The sequence below is a fragment of the Pteronotus mesoamericanus genome, unplaced genomic scaffold (assembly GCF_021234165.1).
Source record: "Pteronotus mesoamericanus isolate MK-2021 breed Mesoamerican mustached bat unplaced genomic scaffold, CSHL_Meso_final scaffold_651, whole genome shotgun sequence".
Classification (NCBI taxonomy): Eukaryota; Metazoa; Chordata; class Mammalia; order Chiroptera; family Mormoopidae; genus Pteronotus; species Pteronotus mesoamericanus.
The window spans coordinates 38,488,043-38,514,087 of NW_026555325.1; the positions used below are offsets into that span (position 1 = coordinate 38,488,043).

Below are 26,045 nucleotides of genomic sequence, written 5' to 3' on the forward strand. Positions count from 1 at the left end.
GGCCCTATTTTGCTGATGTTTGTTTCCTCAGCCCAGAATAATCTTTCCTCAGTTTTGTGCTCCTACTCATCCTTTGTGAGCTACTTAAAATGCTACCTCCTTCATTGAGTTTTCTAAGATTTCCTATTAAGAACTAAGCATTTATTTCCTTGGGTTCCCAAAGATAGTTCTGGAAGAAAGATAATCAAAAGCAAGTTATTGCAACACAAGGACAACATACACACTGTGCACACTGCAGAGGGACCACCAGCTCTACAATGAGTAAATAGAGAAGGACTTCCCAAAACAGGCATTTGATTTGTGTCTTTCAGAATTGTCCAGAATAAAAGCGAATAGCAAAGGGGATCCTAAGTGGAAGGAATAACATGTGTGAAGTGTAAGTGTGGAGATACTGGCTGATTCAGAGCTTGATAAATGATCTTACTGTGGGTGAAGTTCAGGTTGCACAGGCTGAGTGGTAAGAAGGAGACTAGAGGGATAATTGTGCTGAGAAAAACCTCGCCTGCAGGCTTCAATTCGTTGTCTACTGTAACCAGCAGGCTATGACACATTCTCACGAACTATCACAGTTACTCAGAATCAGCCTGAGACTCATCAGTGCTTCAACAGGACTGCGCACTACAGGCTGGGGTGTCAATTTGATCAGCTGTCAGTCTGGTGCAATTCTCAAAACATAAACCTTAATTCATCCAGGTTTTCCACCAAAAGCCTCGTTGAAGGCAAGTGAGAATGCTGTCATTATAGGAATTCCCTTGAATCTGAACTAGTTTATTTTTTGAGTGAATTAATGATAAACTTTAATACTTTATCCATTTTTGATGTGTTATTTACAGCTTGCTTCACAAAATTACATTTTCAAATTGCTTGAATTTCAGGAGGCAACATGATTAAATTTGCCTTAGAATGACCATTTTTGAAAGGAGGAGTGAAAGGGGAGAATTATAAGAGGCAGAGAGATCAGGCAGAGGCAACTTCTTTAAGACAATGGGGACCTAAACCGAGGAAGGGATGGCGCACATGGAGAGGAGGGGGACCGACATTGGATAGCATGGTCTTTGAAATAGGAAAAAACAAATGAGAGGAGATTGGGGATTAAATTCCAGTTTTAATGTTCACCAGCTGTTTAATCTCATATACCTAACTTCTCAGAGCCTCAGTTTGCCTCATTTGTAAAACAGCACATTAGTAAGTCAACACAGAGGTGTTGTACAGATTAAATTAAATCAGGAATGAAAAACACAGGGCCTGGCACAAAATAAATGTATACTGAGAGGCTCAGACGCTTCTACGTAGGGCTTCTGAAAGGCGACGGGGTCATTAACCCAACAGCAGAGTACAGAAGAAAACACGTTTGAGGAACAGATAATGGGTGGTGTTTGGCGACTTTCAGGAGCTCACAGGATACCTAGGTAATTGGTATGATTAGCAGTTGAAAGCATTGGTTTGGAGCTCAGAAGTGCTGGGGCTGAGGAACCATTTTTCAGTTATTGGTGAACTGAAACCATAGGTGGTGCTGTGTGTAAACTTTTTAGGAAAAGTGTGTACAATGTAGAGAGAGCATAGGCAAGGTCTCTGGGACCCACTACACTTCAGGAACAGAGAACTGAATTAGGAAAAGAGAGAAGGAACAGATAAAGAAGTAGACAGAGCGATTCCACTTAATGATGTGAAATATCCAAATAAGGCAAACCCACAGAGATAGAAAGCTGACCAGTGTTTGCATGCGTGGAAACCAAGATGGACTGAAAAAGCACACCGTGGCTCTTTGCGGGGCTGGGGCTTCTAAAACTCGAGGGCGAGGATGGTTGCACAAACCAATAAATTAATAAAAATCACTGTATTCCAAAAGATGAATTTTATGCTATGTAAATTATACCTCAAAAAGTCTGTTCTTTTTTTTAGGCCAAAAGAGGTACGAATAACAGGATTAAATAAATGTGGCAGAGAGATTAAGCAGGTTGAAGACTGAAAGTAGACCATTTCATTTGTCAATCATTATGTAGCTTATAAAGACATTTTCAGTGGAATGAAGAGGTAGCAGACAGCAGGATTAAAAAAGGAAATAAGCTAAACTGCTGTGGGATGAGGACTGGAGAGGATGAGCTAGTAGAGACAAGAAATGTCATCTCCCCATTGCCAAAGTCCAGCTGTGAAGGGAAGAAAAATTATAGAGTGGTTGCTTTCATGAGGGCAAGACCATTTGGGCATAACTGGAGACCAAAGGGAAGGAAGTAATAGAAAAAGCAGAGGTGAAACATTAGAGGAGGCTGGCAGAACTAGATTCGGAAGGAAGTGGAAACATACAGGGAGGGATTGGTTTCCGCTTGGTGCTGGTCAGAAGTAGGGACTTCACTTTATTGGTCACGGTGGAGGAGCAGTGAATGGATCGTTTGGTCTGGAAATCTAAGGAAGTCAAGGCAGTTAGGCTAAATGGCCTCATACTTTCTTCCAGTCAGATGTGAGGTGAGAGCACTGGCTGAGAGTAAAGGATGGAAACTGGTGTAAGATGTTTCAAAATTGCTATTGAGTGGGCTCCAGTAGCATACGGGGGACCCAGCTGAGGCAGAGACCCATAGCTTTGTAACAGCACCGATCAGCCCAATTGCATGATTTTCTGCAGGAGCATCTGGAAGCTTGCAAAGTAAAGTTGAGAGAACTGAGTGTTGGATTGATGTAATATTGGGAATTGACAGGGTGAGTCAGGGTGGAGGCGGGAGCTTGAGGGCACAGAGAGTGGAATGCAAATGAGGAACCAGGAGCTGCTGAGGGAAGAGGGAAAACCTGAGGGGAAGGAGAGTGACCGGGAGAGCTCTGCTGAGATTAGCAGGACGGAAGGCACTGCCAGATAGGAAAACAGATGAAGTGAAAGCTGGGAAGATGAAAGGACACAAGGTCCTTCTGAGAAAGTGTTGTTTGCAAAGCTAAACGTTTAGCCTTAAACCCAAAGCTCTGGAGGCAAGCGTGTTTCATGGAAGTAGATACTGAACCAGAAGCCAACAAGGTGCATTTTTGGCAATAAAGATGCAAAAAATGAACTCTGCTCTGTACCTTTTCCACCATTTCAAATTCTGAAAAAAAAAAAAATTCATCAACAGGATAATCCTGTCAGTTGTAATAGCTCTGCTGAACCATGAAAATTTGGGGCTAAATGACAGAAATGACAAAAGGTGGAGTAAAGATGTAGAAAGGAGGTAGCGGTTACCTGAGATTTCCAGGGTCTGGCCATGCCTTCCCTGCACAGGGGCAAGAACTCGGAATATTACCGACAGAGAGTGGACAGAGGAAATGTGGGAAGGCCGGATGGTGAGGGTGCGAGGTCGGGCGGGAGCACGGGGAGCGTGGGAGTGAGAAGGGAGGACTCTAGCAAGCTACCTAACTTTGCTTGGCTTTACCCCTGAGTGACCTTGCTGGCTCCACCTCCCACTAAACCAGCGCCTGCCATCTGGAATGATGGGTGATTTGCATGCACCTGGATGCACTGGGACCTCAGTACTTTTCTCATAATAATATCTTCAAGAAACCGGGACCTTTGAGAGATAGAACCCTAGTCTACTACTAGAAGGAATTCACAGATTGTCTAGTACAACCCTGTCAAAACAGTGCCTCAGAAGAAGCTCTCTGACGCAACTTGTTAAAAGGCATCAGACAAGACAAATATGCCCTGGCCAGGTGACTCGGTTGGAGCATCTTCCCATACACCAAACGGTTGCAGGTTTAATTCTCAGTCAGGGCACATACATAGGTTGCAGGTTTGATCCCCTGTTGGGGCTCATACAGGAGGCAACTGATCAATGTTTCTCTCTCACGTCAATGTCTTTCTCTCGCTCTTTTTCTCTCTCTATAAAATCAATAAAAACATATCCTCAGGTGAGAATTTAAAAGAACAAAACAAAACGAGACAGATCTAAGAATGGACCCAAAAGTGTCATTTCAGATTCTGTGTATTTTAAATGAGCCACGTGAATTGCCTGAGACTTCAAAGAGATCCACGGTTAAGGAGATGACTTATTTTTAAATAGTTTTGTTCTGTGATTAGGATAGTGTAAATTTTGGGGCCATAGTAAGAGTGTTCCAACACAACCACTTATTTTTGTGTGTATCTACACATATATACTTATATCACATTTTAGTAAAACCACTTACTGTTTTAGGGTTTGTATGGTGCCTTGGTGAATAAAGGGCTTATAAGTGAGTACATGCTCCGGGGTGGAGGATATAGAACCACACGCCAGGGATTCCATCCCCACAGAATGCAGGAACACAGGCAGAGGCCACCTTGTTGATAAAGGCCAGCACATAGGTACCATACCTCCTCTGATGACTTTAGAAATGCCACATAGGTTTGCAAGACTTGTGACCTGGAGCTGATGCTTTGGCTGAGTATGTTTAACTCTTCCTCTAGCCATTTAGCTTTAAAAGAAAACGATGGCACTTCATCAGGTTCAAATTCATTTTTCTCTGTCATAAGTTTTGCAGCTGCTTCTAATTCATGTGATATTTCCTATGAAAGCAAAGCACAGAGGGCCAGAAGCTGACAGGGGAATCATGAACATTCACATTTCATTACCTTCTGCACATCCATCTATTACGAGTATTAATTGAACTTGTACCAAGACTCTTCTCAATAAAATTAAAAAAAAAATAGTGTCTTAAAATGAAAACCATCTCAAATTATTATTTCACTCTATCAGCTACACTTCTTATTTAGAGTATTCTAAATTTTGTGTTACAAATAGAAGAAAAGTTGTTTGGTGTGAAAGTTGGTAAAACAAAATGGCAAAAATACTTTAAATGACTTAAATAAAATAATTATATATCAGAATTTTTTTGAAATTAACAATAGCCCTAGCAAATTCTTAAATTAATTTTTATATACAATATGGCAAATTTATATAAATTGCTCATTTTTTAATTTATAAAAAATGACATTGATTATACAGTCTTATTTGAATTTCTATCTAGAAGAACTTTTAAACAAATGTAGGGGAAGTGTTACATATGAGGTCTAAATAGCCTGAAGGGTCAGTGAATTTGACTTGTTTAGGGTTGCTCTCCTATGTTTTATTTTAAGTGCAATTTCTGGCATGTGAAATCTAATCACTGATTAAATGAATGAGTAATTTTATATGCATTACATATACAATTGCCATAGAAAGAGCCATGTGAAATTTCATGTGATACCAAGCTAGGAATCAAGCAAAAATGAAAGAAAAAAAGCTTCATTCTCATTTGCTTCCCTACTTGTATTTAATATGCTTCCCCAGTCCTCTGCTGAATGATGGTAATTTTAATTTACAAGTGCTGCTTCCAGACAGCACTTGCGGAAAGAGAATGAAGGGAGTTTCTCCCATGCAATTTCTTCCCTAATTCTAAAAATTTTGGAATAAAAATAATGAATTCAGACATACATTTTATTATAAACATTTTATTTTATTTTTTTATCTGAGTCTAACTTTATTTGATAACATTATAGTCTATAAGGTTTAGGCTATTGGTTTTATTATTTTTTAAATTAAATTTATTGGGGTGACATTGGTTAATAGGATCATGTAGGTTTCAGATGTACATTTCTATGATAAAAAATCTGTGTATTACACCCAAAGTCAAACCACCTTCCGTCACCATATATACGAGTATAATATATAATGTATGTAAACATTTTAAATAATGAATTTTAAAAAACATTTAAAAATGGGTTTTTCTGGGAGCTTTGGCTGGGGATGCTTCTGCTAAGAGGGCCTCTCTGCTGAGAACTGATGGAAGGCACAGCCATTTCCTGTGGGCTTTGGCGAGCCGAGCCGGGGGAGACTCTTGACTCAGCTTTCCTGCACACCTGCTGGGTCCGGCTGGACTCAGTGCAGGTTCGGAGCTGCCAGCAGGAATATTTGAACCCAAGTCCCACGTGAAAGGGGTGAAAGGGGACTAGAGAAGGTGTTAGGGGGAGGAGGGCAATTTCCGTCCCTGAAGCGTTAGTGTGCAAACAAGATTTGCATCCTGGGATATTGTACTAACGCTTCTGGTAATTTTCTTTTGTAACTTACTCCAGCAGAAAATCACAAGTAGTCATAAAAGCACTCTCTCTGTCCCCTCTGGGACCCCAGAAGGACTTGCTAATATCTTTCAGGACAGGAAATGGGACCAAATGAGTGTTTAATGCCAAACTAGGATGTTGAGTTACAGTGAGCTCAAAACCCCTCATTAGTGCACATATAAATATAAATTATTGAAATAAACAGAAGAGTAGGAGTTTTTAAGTCATTATTTGCCATAATATTAATTTAGAATTTCAACTTTCAAGTAAACTAGGATTAAGTTTTATAGCTACTGAATATAAAGGAATCATCTTTACAAAATCATAACCATAATAATAATTCATATTGTATTTACCTTAGCTTGGATATCTAGTTCCAGATATTTACTCAAAATCTTCTCTGACTCAGAAAGGCTGGAACCAACATCCATTGCATTGGAAAGTACTGGACTGATTTCCTGAATTGACATTTCCACCTTTAGGAAAAAAGAATATATTGTAGCCTTAGTAATGTGTATTTGCATATATGTATCTGCATATGCATAGAAAAGGTAAATACTACTCTCTATATTCCCATTATACTCTAATATATAAGTATTAATCTAAAAATAGTTTTAAATATTTTAGAATTTTATATTTAAATTAATAATGCTGCTCTTCATATGAGATAACATTACTGACCCCACCAGCAGAAGGTATATATTTTAAAATATCCTTTTTATTAACAGCAATGAGATAAAAGCAATCATCCATGCCCTCTAAGAACTTATTATCTGTATTATCTAGAAAGGATAATGCACTTGCCAACACATGAGCAGAGATGAATTTATCTGGTTAATTAACTCACAATCATCCACTGTCAGTTGAATGGGGCCCAATTTTCAGGCACAGTCTGAAGTAGAGGTCTAGGGCCTGGGTATTAGATCACCTTATGGGTTGCTCTTTTTAGGGCTGGGGGACCCTCGGGCAGCACCAAACCCCATACATGTGATAATAAAACACAGGAACACACTTAGGTGACTTAACTGATGAATGTAAAAGGATATATTGTATATATATACTGAATACTCAGTATATATGAATCAATGAATAAAGTGACCTTTAAAGGTTCTATTCCATTCCAGGTACTGTCTTCATCCTGGGCTCCAACTAGAGTCCATACTTCCCAGAGTCAAGTTGGTTCTAAGTTGGCAGTGAGACAATTGCAACAGCTGTTTGAGTTCCTACTGTGTTTCCACCACCACCAAATTAGCCTGACTCCCAAGCTCCAGGGAATGTGGCTCCACAGCTGCCACCATATTTGGAATCTCCCTGGACTCAGGCATCAGAACAAGGTTCAGATTCCCAAGTTTCTGGATCAATAACAGGTGGGGAAGCAATTTAAATAGAGACACGATTATCTAATAACCTCTCCCGCGAAGTCTACTAACTCTGCTTGTTTTAAGTCAGGCATATAAATCCATTTTTCACATAAAAATGTCATTAAAAATTTGAGACCCAATCTATGCAATGGGATTCATCAGCACTAATGTCATTGAGCTATTACAAGTTTTTGCTAGGTGCCCCACCTACAGATAAGTAATATTTTATTTAGTCAAACAGTGTCTTTGAAAGAGAAAATAAAATTCTCCCATACCCAGCTGGTCTATTCCCTTTGTGGAAAGGACTTGCACATGTGTGCTAGGGTTCAGAATGACCGTGTTCATGGCACTGGCCTGGTTCAATAACATACAATAATGGCGATTTACTCTGGGAACCGGAGAAACACATCATTTTCTGTATCAATCTAATGTCCTCATGTTGTATGCCACCATGTTAACTCAAACCTGTGCATACTGGAGCCATGCTGAGAATCATGTAAATCAAGGACACCATCAAAATATGCATGTGGTTCAGTTAACACAGTTCTGCACAAAGCGAGGACTGCCTTTGTGCATGCGTGTTCAGGGTTGGTGGGGAGTTGGATTATATAAACAGTTTGGCAACCTGGGGCCGGGATGGTTGATGAGCAACAGTGAACTGCACCTCTGTTCTGTTCAATGATAAAACCTAATGGGGAACTTGAGCGACGTCTAAGGAGACACACGCCCTATTCTCCCCTTAGGCCCATATTCTGCAATTGCCACATCATCTATTATCACTAAATAAGGAGTTCTTCTAAATAGTAGCTTAGGGAGGAGACATTTTATGCAACTACCTTTCTTAGATAGCCCTCCACTGAGGCTGTGAATTGTTGTTTCTTAAGAGCAAATTCCTTGTGCGCCGAACACTGTTCAGTCAGGTGATCCACTCGTCTCTGAATACATCCCATCATCTCATGGACGCCAGTCACCTGAGAGCTGAATGGAAGATGCCAGCTATTAGTTTACTACTCCACCCCCACAGAGAAGCCCCAGCAATGGGGAACATTGGAATGCAGACTTGCTCTTTCATGAGAGGCATGAGTTGACAAAAGTTACCAAGCTTCAGGTTGTAGGATACAAAAAGTTAAGTAGCTATCATCCTGGTATAGAAAAGAGCAAAACCAAATTGTATTCCTTTGCTTAAGTCACTCAGTCCTGAGGGAAAAGATGAGTTATGGGTTTTATAGCCAGGTCTAATCTTCTTCTCTAAAGGTTTGCTTTTTAATATTTCTCTAAGCTATTTTAAGACCCTTATGGCAAAAGCACAGTTTGTTTGCCAAGAGTTTTCCTGGGGGTGTTATTTAAAAGTTTCATTTATCTAAAGAAGCTCTTTGAATAGAAATGTGGATTAGCCAATTAACAAAACATTTACTAATCCAACAGGGTAAAATATTGATGTAACACTAAGGGCTTTGTTCTTGATGATTATGAATGCTCAAGGCGGCATTCATTAGAAGAAAATCAAGTTATCACCAACAATTAGGAACCTAATGTGCTTGTTCATAAAAAAAGAAACCTGTGTGGACTTCTGAGAAATAAGAAAGTGACATTAGAGCTCATAAAATGAAAATGCCTTTAAAACAATAAATGAGCTTAGAGTTGGACCCCATTTGCTCTAGTCTGGAGGCAGATCAGCAAGTTTCCTAATCATTTCAAACTTGGGCCTAACGGACAACGAAAGAACACTGCTGATGGAATGAAGCCTCTTTAACTTTTCAACCTATTCCTAAGACACAGCCTGTTCTACTGTGTAAGACGGTGAAGTCTTTTACTTCCTCTCAGACATTTCCTTCAAATACTAGTAAAGATTAACATGATAACTCCTAAATTTAATTACCTAGAGTTTAAAAAGATCTTAGAATGAGGTACATATTTTGGTACTTTTACCTCAAATAATTAATATATGACTCTGTAAAAATGAATTTAATTAGTAATGAAATGAGGGCAAGATCCCAAAGGACTGAGAGGTGAAGTAGCATCATGGGAATGATGTTGAGGCTGCTGAAGAGGTGAGAGGTCATCAGGCAGCTTGAGAATCTAGTCAAATGAGCCCAGGATTCAAGTGTATACTGTGAGTACCACTCAAGTCCCAGAGAAGTTTAACTGGGTGGATCTTATTACTGACACATATTGTTACACACACATGACATTGAAAACAATCAGTTTTGTATATTAATAACTCAAAGATAGTGAAGAGTATAATTAAGAAGTCAGGAGAATTTTAGAAATAATTCTTATAAGCCCACAAATTCTTTAAAAGCAGTGCATTGGTAATGTTAATCATATTTTAACTACATTTTAGACTTTGAGACATTATACGCTAAAAAAGCACCTAAAAGCCCAATTGTCCTATATCTTATAGGTTCCAAGTTTTCTATAGTATATGGAAATCTGGAACGAGAAAAATAAATAAAAACGAAAAAGTGAATAAGCAATGTAGAAAGATGGCACAGAGAAAAAAGTTTGTGAAATAAATGGGTATACATTTTCTAAACACGGTTATCAGTAGAGCCTTGGCTCTGGAGCTTAATTCGTTCTGTAAAAATGTTCGAGAAGCGATTTGAAAACTGACCCTCCTTTGTGGCCTGAGAGGCGCATGACTGCTCACACAGGTATCAGCATGAAAAGGTTGTTGGGGAGAGAATCAAGGCCTGAAGTTTTGTTAGAGAACCAAGACATTTTTTTCTGTGAACAATTTGGTCGAGAACTAAATTGTTTGAGAACCAAGACAGTAGAAAAGCAAGGTTTGACTGTACTTACTGTGACAAGTCACTATTTTTCATGTTTTAAACCATCTCTTTCCTAATTTTCATAACTACCCTATGATCTGGGTATAATTGTTATCTAATTTTGCAGATGAGCAAACTGAGGAACAGAAAAGCTCAGTAACTTACCCAGGTCACAGTTAAGTGGCTGAGCTGGGATTTGAACCTATGCATCTGCTCTCAGAGTCCTCACTCTTTACCACCTCATAGTATCTTTTCTGAGTCTATAACACATGATAGAGGGGCAGGGGTATCCTCCCTTTAAAATTTCACCGTCCCTGGAGTTGAGTGTTGATGGAAACAGGGTTAGCTTGGCTAGTATGCTCTGGAAATTTGCTGGCTTCTCTAGATAATGCAACGTCTGTTTGCGGTTTTCGAAGTGGCCACTAGAGGGGCATCGTACCAGCACGGAGAAAGGAAATGGGGAAACAAAACAAAATCTAGTGCATTCCTTCTGTAAAAATAATGCTCTTTAGATGAATCACCACCAACCAAATGGGATCTCTCTTTTTCTGTCTTTGGAAGGACCATTCATTTTCCATTTTTCAATGACCTAGGAGATTTGGTCTCATTATGGGGTGATTTGTGCTTTATCATGTGTATCAATTATATTGTAAATTCTTTAAGGGAAAGGACATTTGTTTTATTAATATATCTCTGCAGCCCTGAGCACATAGCCTTGTAAGTAGCAGATTAATGAATGTTTTCAAGTTAAATAAAACACACTTTGACAAATATTTAAGGGAAGAGAAGACAAATTTAAGGAACAAGAACCCATGCACGGATAATCACTGTATAAAAATGTCACTAGTAACAGTTTCCAAACAATGACGACTTTGCCCTTTGCCCACTTATCGAAGTTTTAGGCTATCAGAAGACTCCCCGGTTTCTTTTTTGATTGTTTAGCATTTATAGCTAGGTGGACTGGAACTTCCCTCCTCTATTTGAAGCCTTAGAGGGACAGACTGAATTGCCTTGTTTCCCTGTGCATTATTGCCTGGGCGCTGTGCGTTCTACTCTCACTTGGGGCTTACACCCCTTCCTCAGTGTGGGAACTGCTCCATTATCTAGCCTACCTTAGCCAGCTCCTATTTTCCTCCCCCTAAGTCCTCAGCTAGATCATCTCTGGCTGTTCTGGCATTAATCTCTTCCCTGGGTCTGACTGGAATGTGTCTGTCACACACCTCATCCGAGTGCCACTCCCTCTCTATCCTTCTTAGTGAAAACCAAATCTGCAGGTTAGAACCCGCCCTGAGTCCATCATGTTTAGTTAGAAATTTTATACACTGATTCCACACTTTCTTTTTGAACATCCCCAACATTTTACAACATGTATAGCACAGCATGCACACTGGCAATTTCCTCAGAGCCTGTAAAGCAGATGGTTTGATCAAAGGAAAAATATTACCTCACTCTCTGCCAGCAATTCTTACATGATCTGAAAATAAATGACTGCATTTCCATAAGTCACTCAGGAATGAGTCCTATTATTTTGCAATCATATTAAATAAATGATGGGATAAGAACTAAGAATGAATAGCAGAAACTTGTTGAAACAAGTGTCATCAATTTGTTCTCATGCTGAAGCCACACTGATCATGTGATCATGTCTGATGGGGTGGGAGAGGGGGCTACCATGGACTAGATGTCTAGGTCTAAGGATCTGTGACTCTACCGTTTCACGGGAAATGCTGACTGACCTTTGAGCTTTCTCTATGAGAATGGATTAGATGGTACCTGACTGTGGTCTGAGTGTGAGGTTCATCAGATTTTTCCTGATGTTGACTTTGACTTTTCCGCATCGCAGATACTCAGAAATAACAGACGGTGAAGGTTTCTTCAGACATTTGTTAGAAACTCCATTATGGGAGCATTTTCCCCCTTGTTCAGTGAGCCAGTGGAGGAGAGGGAAAGGGGAAGAAAAATGATGGATTTTTTTCTTTCCAAAGAGCAGAGACATACTGACTTCTGGCTCAAAAATAGACTGTTCTATTTGCTGTATGGAAACAGTTGTCCTGTCTTTGCATCTGTCACAAACCGGGGCTGGGTGAGGGGAGCAAGTCCCAATGTTAATGTATCCTAATGATTCTTTCCTGGGAACGGCAAGTTGCTTTCAAACCTTTCATAAATTACTATTGGCAGCCCATCTGGATTAGGAGCTGAACCAGATGGTAAGCACTTGACAGCTTACTCTATCTCATCGGAAGGGATCAGCTGACCATGTTTTTCTTTTTGCCCACAGACAAATTATACTTTGAAAATGGAAAAATATAGATCTTCCTTATCTTTAGCTTGCTGCTTCTTTTGACAGGGACCCAAACTGTGTCCCTTCATGTTTATAATCTTTATTTTGGAGGAAACAAGCGCCGCTCCCTAGTTTTTACATCTACTTTGAGAAAGTGCCATCTGTATTGTACAAATGAAATGTATGCTTTTAATTTTTTCTGGTTTAAGTTACACACATCAGGAACCCCTTCCCACCAAATAAATATCTCACACACACACACACACACACACACACACACACACCTTTAATATACACATAACAAAGAAGAAACAGAAAACAGGAAGTGGCGCTGAAGCTACCGAGCTCCTAGGTGCTGACACAGATGCACACGGAGACGGCCATGACTTCCATTCCTATGAGGCCACAGAGACCTATGTGATGGGTACTGTAGCTAGGATTCTACCTGAAATAAGCAACAGGGATGGGGTTCTCTCTCCTTGTAAAAGGAGGTTGAAAAATGCTGTAGCGTGCTATTGGGGCAAAGAAATCATGTACAGTCAGGGAGTCAGAAATCACCCCTCAGTCCCCACTTGATTTTCTGAACGCATCTCTGAGAGCCACGGGGGGCTAGTGTGACCTTGATCAAACAACAGGAGACCGATTCTGGACTAGAGACTCTGGGAGTTCAGGTGGAAGTCACTGCAAAGCTGTTAAGGATGAAAGAACAAAAAAGAAAACAACAACAACAAAAAAGGGGAGGTGTTATGGGAAGGCCAAAAAACAAACTTCCTACTCCAGATGAGACTACAATCTAAAATAATTTCAAAACACATGAGGAAAATACATCCTAAGACACTAAACAATCAAGAGATAAATGTACTCTATCTGAAATGAAAACAAATAGAACAACCTGAAAATGACTTTATCATAAGTAAATTTGAGATCATCAGAGAGATAAAGGAAAATTCAGCACCCATAGTAAATGAATAAGAAACCCTGAAACAAAAAGTCAGAAATAAAGACAAAATTGGATAGGAAAGAAATGAGTTAGAAATGTAAAAATACAGTTATTAAAACTAAAAAAATCAGTGAATTAAAGCAAAGAGAAAATTAACAAAAGAGAATATGAATCGGAGCGATTCACTGAGAATTCAACATAAAGAGCTAAAGGAATAAAACATATGAAGTTCAGAGACCTGAACGACAGACTGAGGGTGCTACTAGGAGTTCCAGGAGAAGAGACCACAGCGGAAAATCAATATTTAAAGAGGTAAGTGCTAAAAATCGTTCATGTGTAAAGACATCCATCTTCAGGTAAAAAGGGTACAGCAAGAACTAAACAGGCAAATATCCTCATTTGGGATAATTTGGAAAATATAAAAATATATTTTAATGTATTTCCTTCCAAAAATTTTTCTGTTTTCAGTTCTTTCCTCCTTCTTCCCCCGTCCCCAAAGTTAGTGTGATGCCATGTATACAACTTGGATCTCACTTTTGCCCTCTTAACATTATTTTGTGAGGATTCTCTCTGTCTTCAAATATTCCTCAAAACCACTATTTTGATATGGGCAGAGAATATTTCATGATGTCCTTGCTCTTAAAATATTATAACATTTCCCTATTTTCTGGGAATATTTAGTTGGTTTTCAGATTCACATTATTAGAAACAGAGCTGTAATGAGCATTATAATCATAAATATTTCCACTCACATCTCTCTCTCTCTTTCTCTCTCTCTCTTTCTTTCTCTCTCTCTCTCTCTTCTGTGTTCTTTTTCCCCTGAATCCTCTAGTCTGAGAAAACAACTCCTGAGTCACCCAAGGCAGACTTCCATTCTGCCCCTTTAGCCAGGCTTCCTCCGCGGACTCTGTAATTCCAGATTCTTACTTTGGGATTCTTGCTACTTCACATCACATCATTAACAGTAAGTTCATATTGTAATAGTTCATATTGTTAAATTGCTCCTAGATGTTTTACAAAAACCTAATCTAATTACTCCTAGATGTAATGGAAAGTGTGAACTTTGAGTGCCTTTCATGCTAGGAGTTCCAGAATTATAAAAGCCTTGACGATGTCAACAGGCTCAGGGTGTAGTTATGACATTTACTCAGCCTCTGAAAAGAACAACATAACATAGACATGAAAATATTTGGAAAGTGGTTGAGTTAACACTGTCATAAGAACTCAACTTTGTACTTTTCTAAATTTCAGTATCTGACATTTACCATCTAAATGCATCATCACATTTTTTAAAAGCAGCTATTTTAAGTCCTTAAATGCCTGGCTGAATTCCTACAAAATGCAACCATAAATGACTCTATTAGGCAAAATTTCTGGTTTTGTCGCTTTGTTTTGTTTTGTTAGAGGATGGGATTGTTTTTGTTTGTTTTCCACTTACGATCCTTAAAAAGTTTTACTAAGATAGAGGTTTTCTTTTGATACCATATCAAGTCCCTTGATGTTTCAAATCAAGTCACCTAATATGTTAGTACTAAGATGAGGGACCTAAAACAGGTTTCCCACAGGGTTTCAGCCCTACACAGCAATTTCACGGATAAGGAAATGATATCATCCCAAGTCAACAACTCAGGAATGATTCAGAACATCACAGAATGAAAAGTGAAACCACAAGACAGAGCTGACCGATACAAAGGGATTTAAAAAGGATTGTGTATTAAGGACTGATTCTGTTCATCTTGGCTGGAGGGTGCAGACCCTTTGCCCATCTTAGATTATGAAATTCAACAATGGCCCTCTCCAACCTCACTCCTTCTCTTGTCCTGTCCTGATCAGGAACTTGGGAATATGCCTCCCTTCTCCGGAAAAAGGTGGCCCCAACGCCCACTGTCCCCATGACTTCCGTGTGCCTAGAGCGCACTGCCTCGACGTATCATTCCCTGACTGGCGGTTTGTAAGGTTCTGGAGATTCACCACCAGGTTTATATATATATTTGACTGCCCTTGAAGGTTGGTGAGGATATATCATATTAGATGCTTATATACACGTTCAATAAATTAAATAAACTGAAAGAAGAAAAAGCTTTCAGGGGAGGTGAGACTGGACTTGTAACTAGAAGGTAGGCAGAGTACATTTTAAGCACACTAGAATAAGACTCCATGTTCACTAAGTGGCTGGGCTCCTTGTTATTCATTAAAGTTGAATGAAAGGAGTACACAGAGAACTAGCAACCTAACATAGCGTCTCAGACCTAATTCAAGTGCCCTCCCTCTTACTGCCATGTGACAGACAGGTAGTAGGGCAAGTTACTCAACTGCTCTGTGCCCCCGTGTCTTTGCTGGCAAAACAGGGACAATGATAACAGTAGTACTGGTATCACAGGATGGTTTTTTAAGAATTAAGTTCGTTAATGTCTAGAAAGTACACAAGAGTTTGCCCTTCTTGCTGATAACAATTTGAACAGTCTAATTTCCACCTAAGTCTTTGATCCCGCCTAGTGCCCTGCACCCTTGTCTCCCACTCCCCCCGCCACACTGCCCTTCCTGTCACACCTTGGCTGTTGCTCTGCCTGGTCCACTCATCTCCCAACAGGCTGCACGGACTCCAGGCTCTAAAGTGATTGCCTCCCCACAGCTACTCTCTATCTCATTTCACTGTTTTATTTTTTCTTAATAGTCATTGCTGTGTGAGAGTGTATTATTTATTGATTTATTTCTTAGATGAATGCTTCTTCCTATAAGAATATAAGCAGCATGAGGGCAGACACTTTGCCTATCATAACATTAGGCTTGGGAGTATCTGATGTACAAAAGAGGCTCAATAATACTTTTGGAATAAACAAATAAAAATAAACCATGTTGTGTCTAAGTTCATAGTCATCCACAATACAACCAAGGGAAATAGTGGGAGCCAACATAAATGAAAACCCCAATTATCTCCTGTTTTTATTTCTCTGTCAAATACCAAAGTATGAAGAATTTACATTAAGAAAGGAATAATGTGTTAGAGCAAAACAGACGACATTTAAAAGGTATACCAAAGCAAAACATTCAATCAGGATGAGCTATTTTATATGCTGTGTGGACAAAAAAGAGGTTCTGTAGAAAGTAACCTCACAGGTGATCTGATCATAAATTCCTAACTGGGCAGGTCACGGTGGGCAGTCACGCCCAGGCATATAATTTCTTTAGTAAAAGGTTTATCTTTGCCTTAAGCAGCCCTGTTCATTGTTTCTTGCTTCTATGTTAACACACCTTTGAGATGCCTCTTTTCAGACCCCGCCCCTTCTAATATGCGAACCACCCTTCCAGGCCCCTTTTTCTAAAACAACCACCCTCAAGAGAGCACATAATCTTTAACTGCTCTGTAATCCCCTCCCCGCTTTACTTTCTCTGACATTCATGTAATCTTCTTTATGTTCCTTCCTTAATCCCAAATGCACAAAAGAAACTGCAAACTGTTATTCAGGACATTTGAGATCTTGCTCCCAAGCATACTATGTCATCAGTTTGGCTCAAATAAAGTCTTATAAAAATTCTCTACAGGTTTGGACATTTCTTGTGTTGACGCTTTAAATTCAACTTGTACAGGTAGGATGAAAAATGAAACAGTCTGCCCAGGCTGGTGTGGCTCAGTTGGTTGGGTGTCATCCTGCAGACCAAAAGGTCATGGATTTGATCCCTGGTCAGGAGACATGCTGGAATTGTGGGTTCAGTCCCCAGCTGAGGCATGTGCAAGAGGCAACTGATAGGTGTTTCTCTCTCACACTGATGTTTCTCTCTCTCTCTTTCTCCTTCCCTTCCCCTCTCCCTAGAATCAATTGCAAAAAAGAGAAAAGAAAAAAATGGTACAGTCTTTTCTGCAGGGATACAAATTGAGTCAATATTGAAGCAAATTTACTTATAAATCTTAAATTAATTTTAGTAAACAGAAAAAGGCAAATGAATACTTCATAAGGTTGCCTGGTTTTGTTGGGTGTTTGTGTGTCTTTGAGTTCTGAAGTGGTAGCTACACTGACCAACAAGAAGGCCCCTCATTTTTGTTCAGTTACGGAAAATGTCACTCTCACACAAGGTCTCTGAATTGGCACTTCCAACCACTACATAAATGCAGAATTCTGCTTGGTAGCAGGCCACCTATGGTCTATCTTTAGATTCAGTGCTCAAAGGTGATGCCAAGTGAGGCCTGGGAGAAGGTGAGGAGGGCCTGGAAGCCAGGAGATTTCCACTTCAATGTATGTCTAAATTGGACCATTATCACGTACTATTATAGATAACTGACACCTAACTAAGTGCAAATGAATGCACGGAGATGTCTTTCAAATTAAAGTGTATTTAGATTGTGACAGATATACTCTGCAAAGATAATAAGCTATTTAATAAGGACTCATAATTATCACCAGATTATAGGGAAGAAATAGAAAACACAAGAAAACATTTAAAGAACCATTATTCATTTTGTGAGGCTGCTCCAATTTCAAAGGTGTTTGATTCCAGGATAGGAAAACAGTGTGGACCTGTTCCTAATGAGGTAGTGATTACAGAACAACAGTGACAAAGGTCTCAGATTTACTAGGAAGCTTAATCTTAGATAAACATGCACTTCTAAAGTCCTATTTCTTTTATTGACAGAAAAAAAAAATCAGATCTAAGGGTCTCTGAAATTCCTACCTGCCCCAATATTAAATTATGCCTTTTATTACCTTAAGATAAATGCTTATCTGCCCTGGCTGATATGAATCAGTGGGTTGAGAGCTGACCTGAGAACCAAAGAGTCTCCAGTTCAATTTCCAGTCGGGGCACATACATGGATTGCAGGCCAGGTCCCCAGTAGGGGATGCACAAGAGACAGCCACACATTGATGTTTCTCTCCCCTTTTCTCCCCCCTTCCCCTCTGTCTAAAAATAAATAAATAAAATCTTTAAAAAAATGTTTATCTGTCCTATTTCAAATATAACCTTCTCAGTTAGTGAAAATAAATATGACTTTGTGTAGCTGACTATTGCAATCATTTGAAACAATTACGTGCCTCAGTATTTATTAACTTTTAAAGCTCTATATGGACGGTAAAAAAATATAAGTGAACCAATTGTTTATTGGACACTCTATATGTGCTAGAGTGCTGTTCTCGCATCTAATTAAAAAAAAAAGAAAACCTCTATGAAACACATATCTCCATTTTACAGATAAGGAAACAGGTTCACAGAAGTTTAAAAGTCGTGGCATTGTTTTGGCCCTTAAAATGCATGAAATAAAACTTTGACACTGAGTCTTATGCTTCTTATCCACATCAGTTTTCAAATGCCTGGTACTAGGAATCTCAGAGTTTTCTCTCCTAGCAGTGTGGCTGTCAATCAGAAATCCAGGAAGCATCGTGATGTTCAGGAACGTGGACTTGATGCTGTTGAAACTGACATTTATTTCCATTGCCACCAATCTAAACTCCACTCCAGGAGTGGCTACAATTTGAAAGCTCCTCCTTAAATTCGTTTCTTTGTTGTGAGGGTGACTCAGGTCATTGAACAGATAAACCTTTAGATGAGGAAGAAAAGCAAGTCCCAAACAGAATGCAAGAGATTGAGGTCAGCATCTACAGGTGGCTCTAGGTTGCAACTGAGATTCTAATGAATTTCAATCTGGTTTTCAGTGAATTTCTAGTCTACATCTACCTTCTGAATCAAAAATGTCCTTTTCCAAGTAACAATTATACTTTACCTTCACTTCTTCCTGCAAAAATGGACAAAGTATTTATTTGTGAAATATTATGAAATCTCAGACCAACCAAATACCCTGAAACTACTACAGAAGCTTATATATCTAGGACATTGACAGAAACCACACGATGAATTATTTTTTTAAATCGAATTATCTAACCATTAATTAAAGTTTCCTGAAATGGCCTTAAACTATTACTCTTTCTACTAAGGCTCGGCCTGCAACCCGAAGAATAGAATTATAGATGCCTCTTTGAAAAACAATATAAATATATAAATTAAGACTAGAAAGAGCAAAGAAAGGAAAAAGAATGACACTAGCTAAGTGAATAAACATGGCCAAAACCAGTCACTAACACCCTGAAGATAGAATGTAATATAAAATAAAAGCACTTTCTTTATGTTTAAGAACTGAAAATACAGCACTACCGATCAGAGCAAACAGGATAAAACTTAGCAGGAATTATGGCCAGCTTTCCAACTCTAGGGGTTAGCATCAAGCTGAATAGGGAACTTTGGTTTCTGGCCAAGAAGCAGGGACTGTATTTATCCTCAAACCTTAAATGGCTAGAAAATAAACAAAATATATGAAACAATGGTTCTCAGACATTGAACAACAGATAGCACAGGACAGTAATCCCTGAGAGAAGGGAACCAACTGAGGTGAGTTTACAAATGCATCAGCTTATTGTCTGGAAGGTCATTTCCAGATCAAAGCTCAGGGATATAGAACCCAAACAGGGCCCAGAGGTCTTGCTGAGTTGAGGGGGTATCTTTCTGGAGACAGAACTCCAGAGATCTGGGAGAAGGTTTTGGGTGCCTCCCAATCTACCTGTGGGTGAAAGGATGCTGCTCAAGGCCAGGGAAAGCACTATAAGCAAAGAGTAGCCCGAACAGAGAAATAGCACTGATCTGTGCTGGGAGACCCATGTGCTAAACTGACATGGGACCATTCCCCAATTATAACTGGAGACTTCGCTACCTGACTCTGTCATGACATGACTCACGACTCAGATCAATATCCAACGTAGACCCTGAGTCCAGGCACAGCAAGGGTACCCTTTGCTTGACATATATGGTGTGGAGAAACTTCGCTGTAGTAAAACTACCGTAGTAGTTATGATTGTTATTGTTAGCTTTTCAAAGGGAAGAATCACTTTCCCTTCTCATAGCCTCAGCTTCCTGGCTACCGCTGGAAGGCCTTGGGGCATTTCTGATCTTGGCTTTGCAAGGTTCCACAGCCGCCATCACAAACCCTGGTTCAATACCTCCCTCCAGGTTCACACTGTCTTATGGAAGAAAATTCCTTTAACTCAAGCTTACCAAAGCAACACTTTTAAACACAGCTCACAGAGCAGAACAGAAACAAAAATAGAGTAATTTTACTACATTTCACCTATTCCATTGTTTCTCAAATAGTATGTTTTTGAGTTTCAGGGATATTGTGGAAACGGAAGATAAAAAACTAGACTTAACCCACTAGCACAATTTTTTTTTTTGTCTCTCTGTCAAAATGTAAGCCCTGCCTTCATTTCTTCCCAGCGGATATCTAAACCACCATCTGCTCTACTATCTCTCTTTTGTCTTCCAGTCCCTGTTTTTCTCACACATTTCCATTTCATTCTCTTTGTTTCTCAAGTTCCTTCTCTTTCCTCATGCCACTAAACTCTAGACTCACATGATACACTCATCAAATGTGCTCATAAAAACACCCAGCCCTAGCGCACTGGCGAAGAGAATGGGGTCTAGGGCCCATTAACTTGGATTCAAATTCTGGATCTGCCACTAACTGGCTGTGTGACCTTTTGCAAGCTGCTTAACCTCTCTGTGTCTCAGTTACTTATAAAAGTGGAACATTAATAGTATGTGCCTTGTAGTGTAGAGTTGCTGAGGATTAATGAGATAATGTTCCTAAAGCTCTTGGCACAGGGCCTGGCAAATGGTGGGTTCTCAGTAAATGTGAGCTATTTTTATTATTAGCAATGTCACCTTTTATTTGGGGTTTTTGCATGGTGAGGCACCAAATCATTGATGAAAGGGAATTCTGGTACACTTTTAACTTTTTTTCCAGAAGGGAAAGGGAAACAGGGTAGATTCCAGGCTCATGCATTAAAAGGACAGAAACCCAATGGAGGATATAAGTACTGAGAACTAAAGCTCTGTCTCTTCTTTTGTCCTTTCCCTCTCCTCTCCTCAGAAACTCAAAGAAGGAAAGCTTTAGCACCTTCAGGTCCTCAGGCTCAGAACATAGCCTCTCTTCTGGCTGAGCAATGCTGTGTTCAGAACCACGCTGACCAAAATTCAATGGATCCTCATAAACCATGTCAGAAGGTAGCAAAGTATCAGGAAGAGAAAAGAATCATGCAACTTATTTTTTAACAAGTTGTGGAAACTGTGAAAGAGCTTGTTACATAGAGGAGGAAATAGACTTTACTCACCTGCAGGAGTCTACTTGGCTGATTAAGGCTTGTCCCTTTTGCAAAGCATCAGCTGCACAGTCTTTAATTTCTCTGTATAATTCCTCATGTCTCGCTGCCAAGACAGGCAGACTTAAACCCTCTGATTTAAGGAGCTTAAGGTAAGCTTCAACTCTTCCAAGTACATCAAATGCCTGCCAAAGAAAACATGCTTTCATTTTCTGCTTTGCTAGTTTAAAATCTACAGCGATGTGTACATGTAAAACTAGAGATTAAGCCAGCCTGTTTAATTTATTAGTTTAATCAAAACCAAAGACAACAAGTTTAGTCTTGGAAAAGAGCTGTATAGTTTTAAGGCTCTATTTAAAGAAACTGATCACAGCTTAGTTCAGTATAGATAAATGTCAACACCTTAAAATTACCAAAATAGTTTACATTGAGAACGTATCTATACAACACAGTTATTCCTGTATAGACTGTGGAGAGCCAGGTTTATTGTTTGCACATTCTGAAATGCATACAAATAATGGATGAGCTATTTTTTAAAATATTACGCAGACTTTTATACCCTGAATGTCTCTGTGATATTCTTAAAAGGAAATTTCCCAATAAATTGCATTTTCAACCTGAAACACAATAGGGAAATAGTAAAAAAATTACTAATGGCCTTTTGCCCTTCCCTTTCCAAGTAGAAGGCCTTCTGCCTACTCCATCCCAGACATCCATCTGTCTACAGAGAAGATTAGAATTTGGACCTGAAGCAGTGCGAAGATTAAGACCAGGGCAGTATTTAGCTTCCAACATATAAATAGGTTATGCAGGGGGGAAAAAACTATTTTTGCAAACCAAGATATTGTCCTCAGAGAAGATTTTTTAATTCTTTAATTTTCTTCCTTTATTAGCAGATCAACAACCATGCATGGGGGATTAAGTTTATAGAATTAACACAGACAAATCCTTTTGGTCATCAAGGGTTAGTTGGCATTAAGACGGCAGAGTATATGATAAAAAGCCAGTAAAAGGGAGCTGTCGTGATGTGAGGAAAAAAGAGAAGGAGAGCAGAGTGCGATGGTTTGCATAGCTGTCCTGCTATCCCGTCTCTGGACTTGAGCCTGGAGAACAGGGGATGAGTGAGGTAAGACGAAGAAAAGCTGAATGGCAAGGGAGCTCCTGCCACGTCGCCCTTTGGCACCGCGGAAGAAGCCCCCGTTCAGGATGCTCCACGCCAGGCTGGAGCACAGTCCTTCCCCAGTAAGCTTGACCGCGCCACTGTCAGCGGGGTCCCTGAAGCCCACCCTTCCCGCACTGCTGAGTCGGAAGCCGGGGGACAGCAGGGGCCTACCAGGCGGAGCGATGAGAGCAGGTGCTCTTGTGAATCTAGCACCACTGAGGCCTGAGAGCAGAGGAGCAAGGCGGAGGTGACGTTGAGGAGACACAGTTTAAGCCAAATGTTGAAGATTTAGTTATGGGGCTGTGTAAACGCACCTATGTCCCGGCCCTGGCCTCTATCTTAGGGAATGGGTTTTAATGGCAGAATTGGAACTGAGAATAAAATTGAATGTACAAATGACATGTCTCAGATGCTGTAATATTACATATATATTCACATTCTGTTCTCCTACCGGTGGCTTCATGTCGCCTGGGCATGCTCTGTCTGTTACTTAGAACATTAAAACAGTCATTCCCACGTATTTAGTAGCTAACAGGAAGTAATAATAACTACAGATTAATGTGAACGATGTGCTCCTTCTGTACTGTTTCTCGCTTACTTTCCGTCACTCAACAAATATTTTTGAATGTCTGCTGAGTTTCAAGAACTTTGTCCTTAACAGCCCTGGGAGGGAGTGGGACATTATCTCCATTACAGGAGGGGGGGACTCAGCCCAGAGAGGTTAAACAAATGGCACAGGGTGATACTTCTACTAAGTGGCAGATTGGTATTTGCACTCAATTTGTCTGGCCCTGAGGCCCTGCCCTTAAACCAGGGGCTATGGCACCATGTAGCAAAGAATTACTATGGGACGCTAAGAAAGAAGAGGCATTTCCACGAAGCCTCTTAATCTTATGTGAAGAATGTGGCGTTTTAAAACTTACTTCTTATAAATAAGTGTCTACTTTTCCTTCTTACAGGTGAGAAAAGATACAGAGGAAGGTTGAGCGATTTCTCTTACGCCATATAGGACTCTAAGAGAAAGGGAGCTTTATTAAAGAAACTCTGAGCCCAAAGAACTCTTCTTTACCTAATCCGTTTTCCCCCTGCAGCTGGCAACAGAGCGAAGATGCTGATATTAGAAAAGATGATTTGAATTACTCCCTTGATTTTTCTGTAACAAACTGAAACACCACTTGGCAATAAGCACTGTTTTTGGAATTTTGTTTTATATTTAAAATTTTTATTGCTTAGTTTGAATAAAATGGAGTCTCTTGTTAATCAAGGGTTAGTTTTAAAGTTAGTGCCTAAAGCAAAAATCTGTTGTATTCAAAAATTATCGTGAACTTCCTTAAATCACACTTAAAGTTTAATATCTGTGACTTAGTACTTATAGTGATACACATTCATATTTGCGACTGAGAGCTGCTGAGCTAGACAAAAGGGAGAAATAAAGGTCACATCTAATGCAGATGTCAGGGCATTTACTTCTTTCTTCCTTTAAGATAATTCTCAAGTTCCTAGTGTGAATGGGAAACAATAGAGCTTTCCAAAGTGCTTTTTCTTGCCTGCAAGTTTAACTCCACTCTGTTTTAATAAGAAGCCGTTATAACCTTAATACATATCATGTCTGTTGCTGTTTTGAGAATTAAAGAAGAAAAAAATGAAAGTAACTAGGGCACAGTGGTGCACACGTCGTACGTACTTAGAAAACATTTGCTGGCTATCGCACTAAATCTTGAGTGATGGCTCACGTCTTTGAAAACTCACTGAGAAGAGCAGGGCAACCCCCTGCCTGTCACTCACCCCACGTGGGTTTTCCCTCCATGGCCTCATGAACAGCTGCTACTCTCACCTCGTTGGGTCGAACACTGGTCTCGCCTTCACGGGCGTTAAATTCTAAAGTCACGTGTACATTAAACGCATGTGGGAAGTGACTCCATGCCATTCCTGAATGTTATCATAAAAGCATTGTTTTCGAATAGTATTGAAATAATTTGAAGGACTATACATTCACTGGAAGAAGGTACTATATCAAGGGTCAAGATAACTCATAACTTAGAAACAAAATAGCCAAATGTTCTCCCAGTGTTCTTTTTTTTTTCTCAAAAAGATCAAAGTGTTAAGAAAGCATTTACTTAGGACCTGCTCTATGTGTCACACAGTGGAAAAATGGCAGCTGAAAGGAGGTGAGTGATTTTGTTTCTCCTTTAGCTCAACAAATAGATTTGCAAAATACCTACTATAGGTAGAATAGGCTAGAAGCGGTAAGAGAGCTTACTCTTTGTCCTTAGTCCTAACCTAATCCTAATGGGAATAATCTACAAACACAGAAGTAGTTAAATTTCTTAATTTTAAGAGAAGGCCTATTTTAAGAAGGTTATACTGTCTGTGATTGTCATATGCAGAGCTCATTTTTCTTATTTCCATGTACAATTTGATGAGGAATCTGTGTGCCAATTCCAGAAATGATCTAAGCATCATTGCTCTCACTTAGCCTACCCCCAAAATAGAACCAGTGCTTTTCTGTTGACCAAATCCATAAGGAACCTGATAAGCTGGATCCAGCCTGGAAAGAATCTCTTTGTTGCACACACAGTACAGAACAGCTCATTTCTAGTAAGAACACTGTGACCCCCACATAAACTCTTTTAATATTAATATTTCCCTTTGGTTTTTCTTTTTGTATTCCCCTCTTTTTTCAAACCTTATATGTGCTGGTCAAATAAAGGTTTTATGACTGGTTTCGGAAAAAAGGATATAAGCACAAGTATAATATTTTTTCCCTCTAGGGACTAGGTCTTCTCGACTATTTTATATGGTACCACTCAGTTCCTAGGGGGATAAAGAAGAGATGAACAAGCTCCTTTTGGCCCTGGTTTGAAAAAACACTAGCATTTGCTTGGTTAGTGTTCTGTTAGATGCTAATAAAGATCTTCCCTTTCTCCCTTGTTAAGTATAAGATCCAAAGTGGGCCGCACCAAATTAAATAGAGATGGTATCAGGACATGGCACATTTTATTCTTTTTAAAATATTATGAAATTAATAAATTAGGCAAGAAACACAAATCACTCAGTATAATTCTCACACCATACTGTTTCACAAAGATGTTTAATAAGTCATATTGTCTGCTTCTTGACTAATTTGAAGAAAAGCAATATAAACACATACATGTAAACCCAAAGCACTGCAGAACCTTGAAATTTTCTTTCCATGAGTCCACAGGCCAGAGAATGAGTTTGGTTGGAATTTTTATAACTGCCAAGGATACAAACTCAACTCAGCTTTTAATTAGAGCTCTGGGTTCCACTGTCTACAGGGATTCAGATTTCCTCTGGGTTCAGTTTTTATAAAGACCAAAAGGTTCAGTGCTTTTCCTAA

General features: G+C 39.5%; 1 protein-coding gene across 1 annotated transcript in view; it reads right to left on the bottom strand.

Moving 5' to 3' along the window:
* Positions 1-26,045, bottom strand: part of CCDC141 (coiled-coil domain containing 141) — a 156,079-nt gene that overhangs the window by 39,249 nt on the left and 90,785 nt on the right. Inside the window, exons 8-11 of the mRNA XM_054562630.1 lie at positions 21,535-21,707; positions 8,229-8,370; positions 6,388-6,507; positions 4,310-4,501 (exon numbers count right to left, since the gene is read on the bottom strand). Coding sequence (XP_054418605.1) covers positions 4,310-4,501; positions 6,388-6,507; positions 8,229-8,370; positions 21,535-21,707 — 627 coding nt within the window. The remainder of the gene's footprint in view (positions 1-4,309; positions 4,502-6,387; positions 6,508-8,228; positions 8,371-21,534; positions 21,708-26,045) is intronic.